The sequence below is a fragment of the Microtus oregoni genome, unplaced genomic scaffold, assembly GCF_018167655.1.
Source record: "Microtus oregoni isolate MIOR12 unplaced genomic scaffold, Mior012 000054F_ref0000373, whole genome shotgun sequence".
Classification (NCBI taxonomy): Eukaryota; Metazoa; Chordata; class Mammalia; order Rodentia; family Cricetidae; genus Microtus; species Microtus oregoni.
Genome location: NW_024543830.1, coordinates 1,668,886 through 1,690,635, shown reverse-complemented (window position 1 = coordinate 1,690,635; position 21,750 = coordinate 1,668,886). Strand labels below are relative to the sequence as shown.

The following is a 21,750-nucleotide window of genomic DNA, read 5'->3' as shown; positions in this document are numbered from 1 at the left end:
TCTCTTCATATAGGCATGTGCTTCTTCTTCATTTTTTTTTCAAGATTTTTATTATTGTGTATATAGTGTTCTGTCTGCATGTGTGCCTGGCGCATACCAGAAGAGGGCACCAGATCTCATTATAGATGGTTGTGAGTCACCATATAGTTGCTGGGAATTGAACTCAGGACCTCTGGAAGAGCAGCTAGTGCTCTTAACCGCTGAGCCATCTCTCCAGCCCTGTTTTTGTTTTTTTGAGACAGGATTTCTATGTAGCCCTTGCTGTCTTGGAACTCACTCTGTACACCAGGCTGGTCTCAAACTTAGAGATCCACCTGCCTCTGCCTCCCGGGTTCTAGGATTAAAGGTGTGCACAGCCACATTTGCTTATTCTTACCTGTTCCTTTCCCTTTCCTTGATGTTCCAGGTCTCTGCCAGTGTAGAGAGCCAAGAGTAGGAGGGAGACCGGGTGACCCAAGGTGGAGAGCTGAGTGACTTTTGCGAGTCAGCAGGGCTGGGCCTTCATAGTGGTATTGAGAGTTAATGGCCCTTTTCATTTTTCCATTTCTCGTGGCCAAAGGAGCTGGTGAACTCTGGGCTATTTTTTTTTTTATCTCTGTGTTACCCTTCCTTATATACTGTGCTTTCCCCTAACCTTCTCCCTCCCTTCTTCCTTTCTTCTTTCCTTCCTTCTTTATTTCTTTTCTTGTTTTGACACAGGCTCTCTTTCTTTCTAGCCCTGACTGTCCTAGAACTTGCTCTGTAGACCAGACTAGCCTTTAACCCACAGAGATCTGTTGCGAATTAGGTCGGTACAATAAATAACCAGGCCAGCTCAAGAATAACAATTATATTTTAATGGTTATAAGGGGAAACTCACGCTACAAGAGTGGGAGGTCCGACTTCCTATCTGTCTGGCGGGAGCCGCGCAGAGAGAGAATGCGCACCTGTGTCCTCCCAGTTTTTCCTTCCTGGGCTCCAGAGTTAAAGGCCTATGCTACCACACTTGAGGGGTTTTTTTGGTCTTGGAAAGATTTGGAACTTGTTTATCTGCTGTAGGATGAACCTTTGTTTTTACTGTCTATTAGATGCTTCCTGTAAGACTTCAGAAGCCAAAATTGTTTAATGATTGGGCCTACTTCTTCTTTAGTCAATGCTTGAACTGTAAGAGATGGCTCAGAGTTAAGAGCACTGGCCCCTCTTAATAGATGACCTGGGTTCAGTTCCCAGCACCCACAGGGCAGCTCACTATTACCCGTAACTGCAGCTCCAGGGGATCTGATGCCCTCCTCTGGCCTCTGTGGGCACCAGGTGCTTGTGTGGTACGCAAATATCCATGTAGGTAAAATACTCATGTACGTGACACAAAGATAAATATTTTTAAAATTGGGGTGTGGTTTATTGTAAGCGAACCATGAATTTTAACCATTTTATAAACTTTATTAAAACCATCATGCCAACGGTTCACCAGTTTAAGGTATATAGTTCTGTGGTTTTGGTGTATTCAGAGATACACGATCATTGCTGGACCACTTTTGGAGCCTTTTGCTCACTTCATAATGAAATCTTTATTTATTGGCAGCCACTCACTCCCCATTCCTCTGAGTCTCCCCAACCCCAGGCAACTACTAGTCTGTTTGCCTATGAATTTCTTATTCATTTTTACATTTCCCATAAATGAAGTCATGCAGTCTGTGGGCCTTCTGACTGTCTTTCAAGTTGTGTGCTGCTGAAAGGCTCGTACACATACGACACTGACTGATGCTCCATGTTAACTCTGGTATCCTGTGGCGTGTTCATCATAGGATAAATGGCGGACCTCTGGGTTCTTTCTAGTCTTCGGCTGTTGTAAGTATTGGTGCTAGGGAGTTTTATAACTTTATGTAGACTTATTTTCCTTTTATACCTGGGAATGGAATTGTTTGAGTATTCTTATTTTCAAAGAGGATTGAGAGGCCAGGGGCATGGCTTTGTTGTTAGAGTGCTCACCCAGCGTGAAGTCCCTGAGTTCAGTTCCCAGAACCACATAAACGTGCCATGGTGGCCCAGCACTGGGGAGGTTAGATTAGAAGGCAGATTAGAAGTTCATCCTGGGCTACATAGTGAGTTTGAAGCCACTTAAGATCTGTGCTCATTGGTGCTTTCTCCAATGGGACGAATTTTGAAATGCTGAAAGTCCTGTCTCTGTGACACCTGGGTGGGGAAGAAACTCTTGGGTGGAGGAATCTTTCAAGTTTGAGGACTATTTCTTCCGGCCCCTGCCCCTGCCCCAGACTCCAGTGTGAGTTTCTCCTCACACCATTTCCTACTCCTTTTGCTGCCCGCTGTACCTTTTCAGTGAGTCCCCAAGCCCGACAAGGATTCGGGGAGAGCTTGGCTTTCTTGCCTGGTTTGGGAGGGGAAGATGTGAGAGAGGAAGGTTACTTAACCAGTAGGCATGTGGCACCAACCTTGCCCGCATTTCTCCGGGGTGGAGCGTGCACCAGATGGTTTCGGTTCCAGGGCTAGTGCTCCGATCGGGTGGGACAAGCTTCCCCGCCTGCTGGTAATTATGGCATGTGCCTCTTTGGGTCACGGTGCAGTCTTGTGAAACACCTGTTTCTTAGGGGTGGCAGGCTTCGTTGGGAGAATGGATGTGTGCCAGGAAGACTTGGCCCAGATTTAAGGCTGGGCAGCAGAAGCAGGAAGAGAGGAGAATGTGGGGTGGGTAGAGCAGGGTGGAGATGATGAATGAAAGAAGCCTGTGAGAGCAGGAAACCAATCACAAGCAAGGCGTCCAGACCAGGGAAGCCTCAGCCTTTGGTATCCGGTCTGGGGAGTCCCCCTTTACCCGGCCTGGCTGCACTTGAGGCAGGTGTCCCATACTGTCACTGCCAGGCACCGGTGTGGGGCTGCAGATCATGAGAAATGTGTTGCTCCAAGTGTCCTCATTTTCTTTCCCCAGTCAGGTGAGTCCCATTGTGGCGCTTGTCCAGTCCATGCTGTGGGTAGGCTGCCAGATGAGAGGTGCTCCCCTCCTGTTTTGTTGGTTTACCTGTGAGGAGGAGGGAAGGGAGTCTGTCTCCTGGAGGACTAGGCACACCAAGCCTACTCACCCAGTGAATTGGCGACCTTCCCTGAGAGAGTGTGGGCACCCAGCCATCCCATTCCATCCCGTCCTCTTCCCTCTTCCCTCTTCCCTCTTGTTGGCCTCTCAGGAGCCAGTGTTAGGAGAAGGTGGCATTCTCAGTTTTCGGGTGGACATAAGCTGGACAATCCACAGATGGGGATAGCAGTGGCTAAGATGGCCGCTGCAGCAGCAGCTTGTGAGATTACATCAGCCTGCAGGAGTTGGGTACAAGGTGAAGGTGACTTCGAGGTTTTCAGCTCAGAGACCATTTCTGTTTCCCTTCCCTTTCTGACCCAGGCATTTTACCCTGGACCTCCCCACTCCCAGAACTAGTGGCTCCGTAGCCGCCTGAAGAGTGGGTTCTAGGAAAGCAGGCTGTTCCCATGGATCTTTTCCCACTCAGTAAGCTTGTGGTGTGAGAACCCCTGGGGCCCCCCCTGTTTATCTCCTATCACCTCTCTGAGCCTCTTGATCTGCTAAGCCCTTAGCTATGTGTTTACCCCCTCCCTGCTCTGAGGAGTGAGTCACACCGCAGGTTTGTTTGAACAGGGCTCAGAGGCTGTTGTAATTGGAGGTCGCTGGGCTTCTCCGGAAAGTGTTTATGAGGTTAGAGGCCTGCTCACCTTATGATTAGTCCTGCTTTTGCCCCTCGAGAAGACTCCCAATTCCCCTGTAGCCTTGCAGAGGCCCCAGAGGGGACCATCCTCCATCCTACCCAACACTTTGGGGTGGTTTCTAAAGGTCTTTTCTGCCTGAACGCAGCCCTGTGGTCACTGTAGTTCCAGAGGACAGCTGTTCTCAGCAAGCAGAGAGGAGCCCTAGGGTTTCCATCCTTGGCACTGTTTTGGAGTTGTGGGATGAGGTCTGTGGCTCTGTAGCGTCCGCAGAGAACCCTGGGCCTCTCCCTCCAGGATTGTGTAGACCGTCTGTTAGATGCCCTCCTCCCTTGACTGCTTGGGTACCGTGCTGCCTCCATACACTGAGTGCCTGTGCATTGCCCTCACACAGCTCCTACTCTGCCCAAACTGAGCAGCGTGGGTATGGTCACCTGCGGTCTACAGACTGTAATCAGGGTCCAGAGAGCGAGCGCTTGCAGGATGAGCGGACGCCAGATGGGATTCACATGGCTCAATTCTAACTAGCCTTAGGACCTTGCTTCCCTTCTCCTCACTATAATTTTACTATGGGGGTGTTAGGCAACATTTCCACAGAGGGGTTGGGGAGATGGCTCAGGCAGTAAATTGCTTGCTGGGCACAATGAGGACCTGGTGGCGGGGTCCTTGAAATCCCCATGCTGGGAGGGAGAGACAGAAGGGTTCCTACACTTCACTGGTCAGCAGTCTGGCCTACTCTGTGAGATCCAGGTCAAGGACAGACCCTGTCTAGAAAGAATAATGGCTACTGAGGAGTGACACCTGAGGTTGACCTTCAGCCTCCATGCTCACCTACGCGAACACACACAATAGACGCGCACACATGTAAACCCAAAACCACAGAAATATATGGGGGAAAAGGCCCTCGTGCCCCTCCCCCACTCTCCTTTCCCTTCCAGGGTCTCATAGTCCAGGCTAGCCTCAAACTTGTGTGTAGTCAGGATGACCTTGAGCCTCTGCTCCTCCTCGCCCCCCCCCCCCACTGTGTGTGTTCAGAACAAATGTGTGTTTGCTTAGAACGAATGCCGTGTGGCCTCTTGGTTAGAAGCCCAGACAGGAGCCTCAGGTCTTGGGATTTGTCTCTGAGTAGTTGCATGACGAGACTCTTCACTTGTGAACCTGTTTGTAAAATTGGAACCGTGGTGCCTACTGCATGCTGTTGTTAGGCTTAAATGAGTTAGCACATGTAAAGTCCTTGGCCTAGAGCCCAGTAGGGTCCCACTCATAGTAATTGCTGTGTGTAGGAGTTGACAATTACTGTGTGTTCGTGTACTTAAATGAAAAGCCATGTTTTGTGAATTAGTGTCTATTTTTTTTTCTTTTTAATTTAAGAGCCCAAGCTTCCTTGAACACACTGTATAGCCCAGGCTGGATTTAAATTCTTGTTAGTCTCTCAAGGGTTAGGGAATCTGTCGTAGTTGGGGTTTTATTTGCTGTGAGACATCATGACCACGGCACCTCTTAGAAAGGAAAACATTTAACTGGGGCTTGCTTACAGTTCAGAGGTTCAGACATGGTGCTGGAGAGGGAGCTGAGAGTTCTGTTGATCTGCAGGCAGCAGGAGAACCACACTGGGCGTAGCTTGAGCATAGGAGACCTCAAAGCCTACTTCCTCCAACAAGACCACACCTCCTAATAGTGCTCTTTCCCTCTGGACCAAGCATTCAGACACTGTGGGAATCATACTTATTCAGACCATCACAGGATCATAAGTGTGAACTGCTTTGTGGCCTTTTTGTAGTTTAACATTTTCTAAAATTTTTATTTTATTTTATGTAGGTAGGTGTTTTGCCTTATGTGTAGACTGTGTACCACATGCTTGCAGTACCTATGGAGGTCAGAAGAGGGCGTCGGATGTCCTGGAAGTGAGGTTATAGACATTTGTGAGCCCCTCTGAGGGTGCTGGGAACTGAACCAGGAGCAGCCAGTGCTCTAACCTCTGAGCCACCTCTCTAGCATGCCCCTTCCCATGTACTTTGAGTCTCATTATGTAGCCAGGCTGGCCCTGACCCCGCTGCTTTTCTGGCTTGCAGGTGTGCCCAACTGAGCATCCTTTGTATATCCACGGGCCGTTTTCTTCTTAGGCCCGCCTTCCTGGGCTGTTGCTGATCTTTCTCATGATACTCCTCCGCCATTCTCTGTTGACTTTGTCTAGTGTGCCTGACTGCTTTTTCCAGATCAGAGAGTCTGGCCAGGTTGTGGTGGCGAACACTTTTAATCCCAGCACTCAAAAAGCAGAGGCAGGTGGATCTCAGAGTTCAAGGCCAGCCTGGTTTATAGAGTGAGTTCCAAGACAGGCAGGGCTCCACAGAGAAACTCTGTTAGGGGTGAGGGTGAAGGTAAGGGGTCTGTGTTTCTCAAAAGAAAGAGACTTGGGAAGATCCCTGGCTGGATCACCTGAATTCTCTCAATGTGTCTTCACATCAGGTACTCTGAGCCGGTCACTGCCTAATCAGCTGTTCATGTATTCAAGGTCTCTGAGAGAAGAGGAGCAAAGGAAAGGGTATAAAAGGGTTATATAAATAAGACCTAACATGGTCTTCCCCCACTCTTTTATTATGTTTTCTTTTTATTTGATGTGCATTGGTGTTTTGTCTGCATGAATGTCTGTGTGAGGGTGTCAGTTTCCCCCGGAACTGGACTTATAGACAGTTATGAGCTGCCATGTAGGTGCTGGGAATTTAACTGTGTCCTCTGGAAGAGCAGCCAATGCTCTAACCTCTGAGCCATCCATCTCTCCAGCCTTCTCCCCCTACTTTCAAGCCCCCCATCCTGCAGATGAGTGAACCTGAGTAATACTGCCTGCTGCCTGGTGGATTGCTGACTGATCTTGTGGTTGCAGGGCGTTCATGAGCGCAAAGGCCTTGTCGTGTCCTGAAGACAGCACCTCACAGCTTCCTCCCAGTCCTGGTGCTACATTCTGCTGCCCCTTCTGTGGTTATTTTATTCTAAATTTATATTTTATTTTATTTTTGGTTTTTCAAGACAGGGTTTCTCTGTAGTTTTGGAGTCTCTCCTGGAACTAGCTCTTGTAGACCAGGCTGGCCTCAAACTCAGAGAGATCCACCTGCCTCTGTCTCCTGAGTGCTGGGATTAAAGGCATGTGCTACCACCACCCAGTTTATTTTAATTTTTGAGACAAGGTTTTACTCTACAGCTTTGGATGGCCTGGAACGCTCACTTTAAACTCACAGAGATCTGTTTGCCTCTGTTTCCTGAGTACTGGGATTCCAGCCGGTACCTAGTCTAGAAAGATGGCTCTGTAGTTAGGAGCACTTCTAGAGGACCTGGGCTTGATTCTTATCATCCACATAGCCGCTCGCCAGCCTCTGTAATTACAGTTCCAGAGGATCTGACACCCTTTTCTGGCCTGCTTGGGCACTGCATACAGATGATATACTTGCATACATGTAGGCAAAACACTCATCCATAACATTAAATAAAAATTAAAAATGATTAAAAATAAAAATGTAGGCCAGGCAGTGCTAATGCATGCCTTTTTTCTCAGCACTTGGGGTGGAGGGGGAAGGGCAGAAGCAGGAGAACCTCTGAGTTTGAGGACAGCCTGGTTTACAGAGCGAATTCCAGGGCAGCCAGGGCCACACAGAGAAACCCTGTCTCTAAAAAACAAAACAAAAGTTAAAGACATACGCCATCTCACCCAGCCTATTAATTAATTTTATTTTATTTTAAAGACAGGGTCTCATGTGGCCCAGCTGGGCCTTGGGTTTACTGTGTAGTTGACCTTGAACTTCTAATCTTACTCTGTTCAGCCCCCCAAATGCTGGAGTTACAAGTGTGCACCTTTACACCTGGTGTATATGGTGCTGGGAATCGAACCCGGGGCCTTGTGCATGGTAGGCAAGCATTCTGCCAACTGAAATATAACCCTAACTTTCAAGTTGATCCTTGAAGGCTGAGTAGGAATTCTCCAAAGAGATTGAAGTGGGGTGGGGTATCGTTGCAACTGTCCCAAATGCTATTCCTTTTCTCTAAGGAGATGTAAGAGTGACCCAGGGACTGTTACAGATCATTTTGATCTATCAAATAAAGATTTCTTTATGGCTTACTTACTTTATATCATGCATATGTGTTTTGACTGTGCGTGCTTATGTATGTGTATGTGTATATATATGTATATATGTACGTATGTGTATGTATTGCACCATGTATCTGAATGACTACCATGGAGGCCAGAAGAAGGCCTTGGATCCCTGGAACTAGAGTTATGTACGAGTGGTTGTGAGCTGCCATGTGCGTGCTAAGAACCAAACCAGTGCTCTTAATCACTGAGCCTTCTCTCCAGCCCCAATATTTTCTTAAAAAAAAAAACAAACCTGTTTGTGTTTATGTGTGTGTGTGTGAGAGAGAGAGAGACAGAGATGGAGAATAAGCTGTAAACTGACAACCTACATAGGGGTTGGTCTGAATAAATTAGTCTATCCATTAAATAGAGTGTTAGTGAGCATTAAATACAGTTTTGGCTGAGGCAACAGGACTACAAGTTCAAAGACAGGGTAGGCCACCAGGTGAGATCCTGCCTTAAAAAAATAGATGATGGGGGGCTGGAGAGATGGCTCAGCAATTAAGATCACTGACTGCTCTCCCGGAGGACCTGGGTTCAATCCCCATCACCCACATGGCAGCTCACAACTGTCTGTAACTCTAAGATCTGACACCCTCACAGAGACATACACGCAGGCAAAACCCCAATGCACATAAAATAAAAATAAATATAAAAAATAGATAGGATTCCCTATCCGTATACCTCAGCTCAGACCCCAGTACACTGTATTGCAGGATACGGGCGTGGAAACCACCTGAGCTTTCCCTGCTCACACATTGCCCAGCTTACATGGATGTTCTTAAAGTGAATATAAAGCCAGGCGGTGGTGGCGCACATCTTTAATCCCAGCACTTGGGAGGCAGAGGTAGGTGAATCTCTGTGAGTTCGAGGCCAGCCTGGTCTACAAGAGCTAGTTCCAGGACAGGCTCTAAAGCTACAGAGAAACCCTGTCTTGAAAAACCAAAAAAAAAAAAAAAAAAAAAAAAAAAAGGGAATTCAAAGATTTAAAACTCTTGAATTGTATAATTGTGTAGGGTTTTCTGGGTCAAGAAAATAGTGAACCATTTTCATAGGTCACCTCAGGCTGCTTACAGGGAGAGGGTGTCTTCGTTTCTTTCCTGTTCATTCGAGAATATTACATAAATGGAGTTGTATGGCGTCTACCTTTTTTAAAAAAAATATTTATTATTATTTATACAATATTCTGTCTGTGCGTATGTCTGCAGGACAGAAGAGGGCACCAGACCTCATTACAGATGGTTGTGAGCCACCATGTGGTTGCCGGGAATTGAACTCAGGACCTTTGGAAGAGCAGGCAATGCTCTTAACCACTGAGCAATCTCTCCGGCCCAGCATCTACCTTTTTATTGTTTTTGTTCCTACTCATAATTCTCTGGAGATTGCTAGTATAGGTATCAGTACTTGTCCCCTTTTATTGCGAAGTAATGTTCTAATTTAATAGATTTACAAAATTAGCAGTTCACAGCAGTTAGAACACTGGCTGCTCTTCCAGAGGACCTGGGTTTGATTCCCAGCACCTACATGGTGGCTCTCAATCACCTGTAAGTCCTGTTCACGGAGACCCAACAGCCTCTCTGGCCTCCTTGGTCACTGGGCATGCACATGGTGCACAGATGTAGGCAGGTAGGACACCCATACCCATAACTTAAGTTTTTTTTAATAAGCAAAAACCCACCAAATGTAACAATTTGCCTGTTGAAGGGAGGCTTTGGGGAGTGGGTGATGCTGGAGATTGGATGCAAGGCCTTGACCATGCCAGACAAGATCTTCCATAACTCTTAAGGATTTTTCCCTTGTTATATTGAGACACAGTCTTATTGTAGTCCAGGCTGGCCTTGAACTTGAGATTTTTGTATGAGTCTGTGCACAGATATGCCACAGTGTATGCAAATACAGAGATCAGCTTGCTAGAGTGGTTTCTTTGTCTCTACCACGTGAGTGCTGGGGACTGAACTCGGGCCTTCAGGCTTGGCAGCAAGCACCCTTACTCCTGAGCCACCTCACGGGCCCTGATCCGATTTTAGTATATGTACTGTCAAAATGGGTGCTATTTCAGTAATTCTGGCGGGTATGTAGTGGTGCTCAGTGTGATCTTAATTTACATGTGCTTACAATTATTTATATGTACTTATTTACCATCTGTATCCCTTCATTAGTAAAATGCCTCTTCATGTTCTTGTCCTGCCTATAACAAAATATTAGAGAATAAATTATATTTGTGAAAGATACTGGTGTCCGTAAGTCGTCCTGTGTTGTGTGTTTGTATCCCCCCCTCCCCATGCACACAGGCACATCGATTTCTGTCTTTGTCTGTACTCGGTTACACTAGCTTCATCAAGTGAGCAGTGCTGTGGGAGCTCCTTCCCCTCCTTCAGCCAATAGCCTTTAAGATTCCTGTCAGAGAGCAAGGGCATGCTTTACGGCTGCATTTACAGTATAAGAGACACGCCCACGTGGACTGGTATCTTAAAGGCTATTGGCTGAAGGAGCAGAAGGAGCTCCCACAGCAGAACAGTCTTCCATTCTCTGGGTGAGATTGCATAGACCTGGCACTGCCTCTCCAGTCCATGAGCTGATTCAGTGGAGCCGTCCAGGCCTGGAGAGTTCAGACTATAAACCTGATTTCCTTATGAGCTACAGTCTCCATTCATTTGGGAGTGAGTGACTTGTAGTGATAGATGTTCTTTTTCTCTATTTTAGGAATTGGTCTATTTATTATAAATGATCAAATTTATATTTAGAGTTGTTCATAGTATTAGTTTTTTCTTTTGATAGCTATGGGGATTTTAGGGATATCTGTTTCATTATCTTTTGGTAGGGGGTCGTTTGAAACAAGATTTTACTGTGTAGCCCAGGGTGGAGCTTGTGATCCTCTTGCCTCTACTTCTCGGGTGCTAGGATTACAGGTGTCCGCAACCCTACCAGGTCTTATGAAGTGTTGAAAACTGACTTGGAACTTCATCCATCCTAGTCAGCATCCTACCAAGGTGGCTTCTTCTCCAGCACATAAGTACCATAGTGTTGTTGTTCTCATTGTTTTGGGCTTCTTTGAAACAAGGCTTCTCTGTGTATCCCTGGCTATCGTAGAACTCACTTCGAAGACCAGGCTGGCCTCAAATTCAGAGATCTTCTTGCCTCTGCCTCCTGAGTGCTGGGACCAAAGGCATATGCCACCATTGCCTGGCATAATCTAGACAGTTTCTCAGTGAGCCTCCTTTCCTAGGTGATTCTGGATTGTGTCAAGCTGATTAGACCCTAATTAGAACCATCACAGTTTACAGTCCACTCTCCTCCTTACTAACTGCTAAGATTAACATGTACCTAACAATTGTCTTAATTTTCTTGACTAAGATTGGTGGTGCATGCCTCTAATCCTAGTACAAAGACAGGCAGATCTCTGAGGCCAAGACCAGCTTGGTCTATGTTACATAATGAGAACTAGTCTCAAAAAGGTATGTGCCACCACACCTAACATACCTTTTTTATTTTTATTTTTATTTTATTTATTTATTTATTTATTTATTTATTTTTTGGTTTTTCGAGACAGGGTTTCTCTGTGGTTTTGGAGCTTCTCCTGGAACTAGCTCTTGTAGACCAGGCTGGTCTCGAACTCACAGAGATCCGCCTGCCTCTGCCTCCCGAGTGCTGGGATTAAAGGCGTGCGCCACCACCGCCCGGCTTACATACCTTTTTTAAAAGAACAGATAAAATTGTATTATTTGAAGTATGTGTTTAGTGTGGAACAATGCGATCTAGCTAAGCAGCATATGCATGGCTTCACACAGTTACCATTTTTGTGGTGAGAGTGGGCAGGGAGGCAGGAGAGATGCTCAGAGTCTAAGAGCACTGACTGCTTTGGTTCCCACCACCCACATGGAGACTCAACTGTCTGTAACTCCAGTTCCGATGATTTGGTGCCCTCTTCTGGCCCTCAAGGGCATTGCACACAAATGCTGCACTTCCATATCTGCAAGAAAAGCACTTATTCATATAAAATAAAAATGAAGAAATCCTTTCTAAGCAAACAGACTTCTGGGGCTGGGGTAAAGTGCAATCTTGAGGACCCGAGTTTGACTCTTGGTGGCAGCACGTGCCTGTAATCTCAGTACTAGGACAGAGACAGGAGGATGTGGGAGCGCTTTGCTGGCTTTCCAGCCTAGCCAAATTGGTGAGCTCAGGTTCAGTGAGTAACTTTGTCTCAAGAAATAAAGTGGAAATGGGAGGCGGTGGCGGGGAGGAGGCAGAAATCTTTAATAAATAAATTAATTAATTAAAAAAAGAAATAAAGTGGATTTAGGCAGACCCCTGTGAGTTCAAGAACAGCCCGCTCTAAATAGTGAGTTTCAAGACAGCCAGAGCTATGTAGTAAGACCTTGCCAGACGGGAGGAAGCGAGGAAAATACCTGATGTTAACCCTGGGCTTCGACCTGCACACACACAACACTATAATCTACACTCTTAATCTTTTTTTTCCATTTATCATGGTCACCAGGCTTGGTGGCAAATGGCCTTTACTTGCAGAGCCGTCTTGATGTGTCTGCTTCTTTGTTGTTTTTCATATTGGTTTAATTTATTTATTTTGAGACAGGGTCTTACCCTCTACCTCTGTGGCCTGAAGCTTGCTATGTAGACCAGTCTGGCCTCAAACGCAGATCTAGCTGTTTGTGCCTTCTGGCACTAGCTCAAGGTCACTTTCCTCCTTGGGATGCCCAGCACCCCCATCTTCTCTTGGGGTCTGTGGTGTAGCTGGGTGGAGTCTAACATGGGCAAGTAGCCTGGGTTCCATCCCAGCACTGCAAGAAAATCAGAAAGGAAGAGAATAGGAGTTTCCATCTCTATTCTCCACCCTCACGCTGTCTCCCTCTGACTGTCAGCCCCTTGTCTTTCCCCATTTGAACTGAGGCCCAGAGTGGCTAAGTCCCCATGCATCCTAAATTTCTAGCCGCCTGCTTTTCTCTCACTTTTGTTTTCCTCTCTGAGGTTTTTAGTTGTCCTCACAGGTGTTTAATCCATCCTGAGTTAGCAAAGTCGCCTTCGTCCTTTGAAATTACTGTGATCTCAGAGTAAATGCCTGTTATCTTGCCTTCTGTAATTTGGATCATTTCCATATGGCTAATAGAGGCTTGGTTGTATTCAGGTTTTTGTTTCTTTGTTTGTCGTTTGCTTGTTTTGTTTTTTGGAAATGTCTCACTTGTGTACTCTAGGCTAGCCTCAAATTGACGATCTTCCTGCCTCCGCCTGTTAAGTGCTGGAATTGAGTGTGAGTGAGTGTGTGTCTGTGTGTGTGCGTGTGTATATGTGTGTATATATGTGTGCGCGCATGTGGGTCTTTTTGTATGTTTGTGTATGTACATGTGTGTGTGTCCACTCCCAAACTGAGATTCAGGGTCTGACTTATTGTTTGGTTTCAGAAGGATATCCTAGGCTTCAAAAGTTTCTGGCTGTTTATCAGGGGTTGAAGTTCTGGGTTCAAGAGCAGAGTGCATTGGTGTCCACCTGTAATCTCAGCACAGGGGACAGCAGGAAAATCAGCAGTTCAAGGCTATCCTGGACAGGATGAGACCCAGTCTCCGAACAAACAAACAAGCAAGAATTTTGGCTTGGAGATGATAGTCTGGGGATAATTTCTCTGTTCTCTGGGGAAGGAGAATCAATACCCTGTGCTCCTGTGATCTGTGGAACCATGTGCCTATAGTCTTTCTCAGGTCAGAGACATGCCAGCACCCAGGGAGACCTGATACTGGACAAGTCGAGAGCATTTCTCTGGACTTGTCTTTGTCAAGGCCTCTCCACTAAGGGGTCTCTGTTGCTGTTGTCATTACTAGGGCAGTGTGGACGTTCTCAGGCTGACCCTCCAGGGTGAACTGACAGGAGACGAACTTGAGCACATAGCCCAGAAGGTATCACGGTGTCTGCTGGGGCAAGGCCTCCTCTCAGCCAGCTCTTCATTGCTCCTGACCCTTCCTTCACCCTGGTGTTGCCTGGAGCCACATCTGTTGCTGCAAGCCTGCAAGCATCTCCTGCAGACACACCCATCTAACCCAGCCTTGTGCTTTGGGAAGTGGGAGGCCCCTCTAAAATAAAAGCTAACCCAAGTTTTCTACTAACGTCCCCTGCCCTGTGTCCTTGTTGCTGTGTGGCTGCTCTTGGGGGGCAAAGAAATCAGACTGAAGCTTCCTGTAGGTCTCTGTGTGGGTTGAAGGCAGAAGGTCCTGGTTGCTGTGTGGTTTCTGAGTCACTTCTGTCTCTCTGGCAGGCGGGCAGGAAGACTTACGCCATGGTGTCTGATCGCTCCTCTGGGCATGCTTTGGCTTCAGAACTGGTGGAGTCCCATGATGGGCACGAAGAGATTATTAAGGTGAGCTTTGTTCACGTCCCCTTTTCCTCTCTGCTCCCCCATCCTGCAGGTATGTGATTGACAGCTCATACACCGGCTGGAGAGATCAGGGAGATGCTAGCTAGCTCCTGGTCATCTCCTGCAGCGGTTCTACCACCAGAGTACACCCTTGCAGTGGCTTTGGCTGAGCCTGGCCCCAGGCATGGGCATGAACAGTTTTCCTTCTTTTTTAAAAATAACTTTATTAGAGGCTGGGGAGTTGACTCAGTGGTTAAAAGCACTTGCTGTGCTTGTATAGGACCTGAGTTGGGTTCCCAGCACCCATGTCAGGTGACTCAAAACTGCCTGTTACTCCTCACCAGGGAGTCTCATGCCCTCTTCTGGGCCTCCACAGGCAACTGCACTCATGTGCACAGTCTCCAGACTTACATTGTTCTATTATTAATAAAAACTCGGGAGTTAAATATCGGGATAAAAACCTGATTGGTAGAGAAGTGACCAGTGGCCTCCCCTTTCTCTCCTTCTCTGATCCAACAGGGCCTGTGAATCTTTTAAGCCACTCCCTCCTATTTCCTGTGTCTCCCTATATGTGTCCTGGGTTCTCCAATGGCTAATTCTGGTCAGCTGATGGCTAACTTTGCACTCTGGTTCAAAGTAAACTTTATGGGCAGTCGCAGAGTTTCAGTGCAAACAAATTTCTCACAACAGTTTCCTATACAGATATACATAATACACATAATTAAAAGTTTAAAGATGTGTGGCTAGGGAACTGGCTTAGAGGTTAAAAGCATAGGGTGCTCTTCCCAAGGACCCGGGTTTGAGTCTCAGAACCTGCTTGGTAGCTTACAATTGTCTGTAACTTCATGTCAGGGAATCTAATACCTTGCAGGGTACCAGGCACATGTGGTGTACAGACAGACATGCTTGCTGGCAAAACTCCAATGCACATATAAATAAATAAATAGTTTTTAAATTAAAAATGTATTTAAAAAATTAAAAATAACTTTAGAACATAATATAGAGTTGAGCCAGTGCTCTTTACCTCTGAACCATCTCTTCAGCACCCCTATTTTTATTTATTTATTTATGAAACCATTTCTTTTTTCTTTTTCTTTTTTTTTTTTACTTATTTATTTATTATGTATACAACATTCTGCCTCCATGTATGCCCGCATGCCAGAAGAGGGCACCAGATCTCAGTACAGATAACTGTGAGCCACCATGTGGTTGCTGGGAATTGAACTCAGGCCCTCTGGAAGAGCAGTCAGTGCTCTTAACCTCTGAGCCATCTCTCCAGCCCCCTATTTTTATTTTTAAGATAGGATTTCACTTCGTAGTTTGGACTAGCCTGGAACTCCTGCCTCAACCTCTCAGGTACTAGAATTACAAGTGTGTGCTGCCACAGCCAGCTGCAAATGGAATTTTGTTTATTACTATATTTATTTGTGTGTACATGTTGGGGGAGAGTTATGTGTGTACATGTGTGCTGTGTGCATGTGCAAAGGCCAAAGTCACTGTCACTGTTGGCCTTTTCCCCCCCCGAGGCCTGTCCTTTCTCAGCTACCCTGGAAGCTCCCGAGCCCTGGAGACCTTTCCGTCTCTGCCTCACTTGAAGCTGGGGTCACAGCACTTATGGCGAAGCCAGTGTGCTGCCTGGGGCTGGAACCTGAATCTTGTCCTCATGGTTTCAGAGAAGTGCTCCTAACCATTGAGCCACAACTCTCCAGCCCCTGCCAAGGTTTCATCTTTGGATTGCTGACTGCTAGGATGTAGGAAGACGACCTGTTTGTACATTGAGGTGGTGTCCTTCAGCCTCGCTGCTCTAGCTGCGGCGTTCCCTGGGGATTTTAGACGGCTCTCTACGCTAGGTTATGTCATCTGCAAATAGGCATTGCTTCACTTCTTCCCTTCCAAACGGAGTGCCTTTAATTACTTTATTTATTTTCCTTACCCAGAGTAATTGCATGCCTCTTGAAGAAGACGAAGCTACCTCATAGTCTAGCAGGATAACCATTGTAAACATCTTACTGTATACCCTCCTCGATACATACATGTATCTCTTAAAAAAAGAGAATGTTAGTAAGCGCTGTTCCATCATCTCCTCCTCCTCCCACACTGAATGACACATTGTAACACCTTCTGTGTCTAGACCTATCAGCATTTTAATGGCAGCATAATATTCCACTAAACGCTATGACTTATTGAATTCATTATCCATTGTTGCACATTTTGTCTGTTTTTCTTTTGTATCCATGTCTAATACTTGGCTGAGCATAGATGCCACTGAGTGTACGTATGCTAGCGGTCAGAGCTGTTTCACTGCTGGAAAAGGCTGTGCCGAGCAGAGCCTTCAGTCCTTCTTCAGACCTCTTCCTGTGGGGACTGAGTGACTGGCTCAGCGTGCATCCTTCTGGCCACTTTTCCATCAAGTCACATGGTGTGATTGTGTGTGTGCTGGTATGGTTGTGTGTCATTTAGCTGACTTTGTTGTTAGGATAAATTCCTAGAAGCAGATTAAATAGGTCCAAGAGCACTACATTTTGGGGCTGGGCTGTAGCTGAGTTGGTAGTGCTTGTCTAGCTTGTATGAAGACCTGAGTCTGGTCCCCAGCTCTGCCTACACAGAGTAGTGGAAATGCATTTCCAACTCTTCTGAGCTGAGTCACCAATTTGTCTCTGGGTAAGCTGGTGCTCACAGTAGGCTCCTTCCTCCTGGGAGTGCGGCTGCGTGTTTCTTAGCTAAACAGTGCCGTCCTCATTGCAGGTGTACCTGAAAGGGAGGCCTGGAGACAAGATGATCCACGAGAAGAACATCGACCAGCTGAAGAGTGAGGTCCAGTACATCCAGGAGGTGCGGCCCGATTCCTGGGAGGGAGGGGACACCCAGAGTCCCTGAGCCTGAAATCTGGGGGCTCCTTTTCTTTCTGCTCCCGTTGTGTCACTACAGTGCCCATGGCCTCCTGTGTGTCTATGTATTATCTATTTATTTTTACTTGTTATTTGTTTTCTGAGACAGGAGCTCTGTGGAGCCCTGGCTGTCCTGGAACTCTTTATGCAGGCCTCTGTTTCCCTAGTGCTATCAAATAGCACTCTTGACCTTTGGATCTAATCCATTAATCAACAAATAATCAAGTATCCCTCACCACGCCAACTGTATGGCTGTTTGGCTGTGTGGTCCACCACCTTCCCCAGTGTTTCCCAGCCCCTGCCTGGCTGGTCTCCTCCTTAGCACTCATCGCTGGATTCCACACTGTGCATCTTACTTGTCTCTTCAGCCAGCATGCCAGTGCTGCCAGGGGAGGAGTTAATTTATCTTGTTGCTTGCACTGGAGAGACTGGGTTGTCACCTCACCCAAGCACAATTCCTGTCCGCAGGCACTGTGTATCACAATGTCAGACTGAAGTAGTATGGGTCGGGGATGTGACCAAGGTTTGCTTTCCCTGCCCTGAGCCTCAAGTGTCTTGGCCTTCTTTTCCCCAGGCCAGGAACTGCCTGCAGAAGCTCCGGGAGGATATAAGTAGCAAGCTTGACAGGAGTCCAGGAGACCCTCTACAGCGGCAGGAGATCCAGGTACTTGGGAATGGTGCTGACTCTCAGGCATGACCAGGAAGGGAGAGCGCGGAGAGGCTCCGGCTTCCTGAGAACTCACAGAAATAGGGCTCCACCAGCATGTAGCCTTGGACATCCTAGGTATCCAAACTTCTTGTAAGTTGCTCTTGCCAAATTTGGGTGAGCCTAAGTAGAAATGGAAGTCATATATATATATATATATATATATATATATATTATTTCTGTATTTTTTTTATTTTGAGCCAAGATTTTTCTATGCAGCCCTAGCTGTCTTAGAACTCACTATGTAGACCAAGATGGCCTGGAACTCACAGATATCCTCTAGCCTCTGGCTCCCAAGTGCTGGGATTAAAGGTGTGAACTACCACACCCAACTAACATTTATTATTTTTATTTTATGTGTGTGAGTCTTTGCCTGTCTGTGTGTATATGTACCATGTCTTCACCCAGTGTTCCGGAAGGCCAAGAGTGTCAGATCCCTGGGACTGAAGTCACAGGTGGTTATGAGCTGCCATAGGGGTGCTGGGACTTGTGGGTCTCTCCAGTCCCAAAGTGGAAGTCTTGATCCAGTCTGCTATTTGTGTATGCAGTTATCTCAACGCTGGGCTAGGAAACTCCATCCTGTCCCTGTATCCTTAGCCTGACCAAGATGTAGGAAGCAGAGACATCAGCAATCTAGGAGCAAACACTGTAAATCTTCTCTGGGAGAGTAGTGTGGGATTCTGCTATCCAGCTTTCTCAAAGCTCCAGAACAGGAGTGGCCTCAGAAGCAGAGCGAGCTCCTCTTGAGGTCTCACTCTGGCTCCTGAGACCTGAGTTTGGGTCAGATGATCTTTCTCCAGCAGCAGCCCCCTCCTTGTTCTGAGCCGCTGGTGCCAAAAGGGCTCCTCCTTGTTTCCACTGATTTCACGGGCTGGGCTGGATGTTTCCAGGTTTCCTTTTTTTTTTTTTTTTTTTTTTTTTTGGCTAAAGGCAGCACCATCGAGGCCTGATATCACACCTGGCTGGTGGGAGGCACCTTGTCCAGTGCCACCAGAATTTTTGTGCACAGTCAGAGCTAGACCCCAATCCCAGGCCCCTTGTTGAGATCATGTGATGAGCAGTAGCAAAAGCTTTTCCTCTCTTGGTTAGTCTTTGTCAAAACTTGTCAGAATCTCCATGGAAAGGAAACCTCAGTGTGCATGGCAAGCAGCAACTTGTATTCCTGGGAGGGATGCACCTCAGACCTTTTCCAGTCCTTGCAGGCTTTAGCCTGAGGTCTGTCTCACCCACCCTACGTGTTACAGTTCCCTCTCAAGGCCATCTTGCAGCCCACCCTCTACTTTCTGTTTGCCTTGGAGCACCAGGAATCTTTCCCCTCCCAGGCTCCCTCCTTCTCTTCTTTTTCCTATTTCTTTCCCTTCTCCCTTTCCCTTCTCTTCCATAAAAGATAAAAAGAATATTTTTACATTTATTTTGCATGTGAACCTGCACACGTGTTGAGTGTGTGTATGTGTGTGTATGCATGCACTCATGCCATGACACACATGTGGATGTCGGGACAAATTTCTGGAGTCAGTTCTCTCCTGCCAGGTGTTTCTGGGGACTGAACTCAGGTGGTTTGGTGGCAAGTGACCCTGAGCCTCCTCACTGCTCTGTAGACCCTGAGCCTCCTCACTGCTCTGTAGACCCTGAGCCTCCTCACTGCTCTGTAGACCCTGAGCCTCCTCACTGCTCTGTAGACTGTGGTCCACCTCACTGCTCTGTAGACTGTGGTCCACCTCACTGCTCTGTAGACTCTGAGCCTCCTCACTGCTCTGTAGACTGTGGTCCACCTCACTGCTCTGTAGACTGTGGTCCACCTCACTGCTCTGTAGGGTTTGACATCTTAGAAATGTAATGCATCAGAATTGTTTGCCAGGTTGCTCAATTGTTTTTAATCTGGATTTTTTTCTTCTCTACACAGGTGGTACTAGAAAAGCCAAATGGCTTCAGTCAGGGTCCCACGTCTCTCTACAGCAGCCCACCTGAGGTAGGTAGCAGGGGAGACCATGGTGAACTGAGCTTAACCGGCAGGGAGCATTTCCTGCCCCCGGCCGTTCCACCTCATACCTCATTTGGTATAAAAATCTAACAGAGACAGGAAAAGTGGAAGTTCTGCAAGCTGGCTGCTTAGGAGTAGCCACTGCCGGCAGACTGGAGCGGGCGGGTCCTCCAAGAGAATGACTTTGCTTGGCTGCCCCTTGGGTGAGACTTACAAGCTTTAAAGGAGGTGATGCCTGGGTCCCATTCCTGGAGATGTAGAGTAATTGTTTTTAAATGTTCATGAGTGTTTTGCAAGCATGTGTATATGTATACCACATGTGTACCTGGTGCCCTGTAGGGCAGAGGAGGCTGTTGGATCCCCTGGACTTAGTGTTACAGTTTTGAGCCATCATGTGGGTGCTGGGAACTGAACTTGGATCCTCTGGTAGAGCAGGAGGATCTCTTAACTGCTGAGCCATCTCCGTAGTGCCAGCATCATGTTTCTGGTTTTTTTTTTTTTTAAGATTTATTTCTTATGTATACAACATTCTGCCTCCATTTATGCATGCACACCAGAAGAGGGCACCAGATCTCATTTCAGATGGTTGTGAGCCACCATGTGGTTGCTGGGAATTGAACTCAGGACCTCTTGAAGAGCAGTCAGTGCTTGTAACCTCTGAGCTGGAATAGCTCTCTAGCTCCGAGCATCATGTTTTTTTAAGTGAGTCTAATATTTATCTAAAGTTGAGTACCATTCTTTTCTTTCTTTTTCTTTCTCTTCTTTTTTTCCCGAGACAGGGTTTCTCTGTAGCTTTGGAGCCTGTCCTGGAACTAGCTCTTGTAGACCAGGCTGGCCTCGAACTCACAGAGATCCACCTGCCTCTACCTCCCAAGTACTAAGAGTAAAGGCATGCATGCGCCATTACTTCTGGGCATAAGTACCATTATTTTCTGTGCGCAGACACTCATTTAAATGTATGCACAAATGCACATGCATAAGCAAACATGTACCTATATTTCTCAAATCTAGGATCATGTTAGACATTACTTCTGTTCACTTCTCCTTGTATGCTATGTAAAGCGCTCTTACTCCTGAGGCATTTTCCCAGCCTCCTGGCTTTTTATTTAAGCCTTTTGTTGTTGTTTTTTGTTTTTGAGGCAGGGTTTCTCTGTGTAGTAGCCCTGGAACTCACACTGTAGATAGGCTGTCCTGGAACTCACAGAGATCCTCCTGCCTCTGCATCCTGAGTGCTGGAATTAAAGGTGTGCACCACACCACCTGGTTTTATTTAAGTTTTTCCATGTTATTTCATAAGCTTCATTCTCCTCAGCTGCTGTGCTTTTTAAAAAACGAGACTTGTACCTTGTGTCTTAGTTAGGGTTTCTGTTGCCATGAAGAGGCACCATGACCACAGCAACTCTTGTAAGGAAAACATTTAACTGAGGTGGTGACTTATAATTTCTAAGGTTCAATCCATTACCAACATGGCCTGCAGGCAGACATGGTGCTGGCTACATCTTGATCAGAAGGCAGCAGGAAGTAGACTGAGGCACTGGGCATGGCTTGGGCATATATGAGCCCTCAAAGCCTTCCCCTCAGTGACACACTTCCTCCAGCAAGGCCACACCCACTCTCACAAAGCCACACCTCCTAGTAGTGCACTCCCTATGAGTTTATGGGGTCAGTTACATTCAAACTACCACAATAAGATATGCTAACTATAGAAAATCTGGGAATTCAGAAACAGAAAAGTAAAGGAGAAATTTTTCAGAGTTTTAGTCTCTGCATCAGTGGCAGCAGTAGCCTGTGAGCATCCTGAGGGCTTCACCTCACCTTAGGGATTGCCACAAGGAAGAAAGCCAGATTCTTGACTACACTAACTCTAGGGCGGGTCAGAGTGAAGCAAAGTTGGCAGTTTATTAATAAAGATAAGGGATAGTACACGTTTCAGATTCCGTGTGGGCCACAAAAGAGGGAGAGCTTAGGGAAACGGCTGCACACGGGTTTCGC

At 46.8% G+C, this 21,750-nt stretch overlaps 1 protein-coding gene across 2 annotated transcripts in view; it reads left to right on the top strand.

Annotated features, from left to right (window-relative positions):
- Nucleotides 1-21,750, top strand: part of LOC121437752 (tuftelin) — a 45,426-nt gene that overhangs the window by 5,338 nt on the left and 18,338 nt on the right. The window contains exons 2-6 of one of the 2 annotated variants that reach the window (XM_041637830.1): nt 13,654-13,728; nt 14,085-14,186; nt 16,929-17,015; nt 17,646-17,735; nt 19,681-19,746. In XM_041637830.1, coding sequence (XP_041493764.1) covers nt 13,654-13,728; nt 14,085-14,186; nt 16,929-17,015; nt 17,646-17,735; nt 19,681-19,746 — 420 coding nt within the window. The remainder of the gene's footprint in view (nt 1-13,653; nt 13,729-14,084; nt 14,187-16,928; nt 17,016-17,645; nt 17,736-19,680; nt 19,747-21,750) is intronic. The other variant, XM_041637831.1, reaches the window with a different exon arrangement.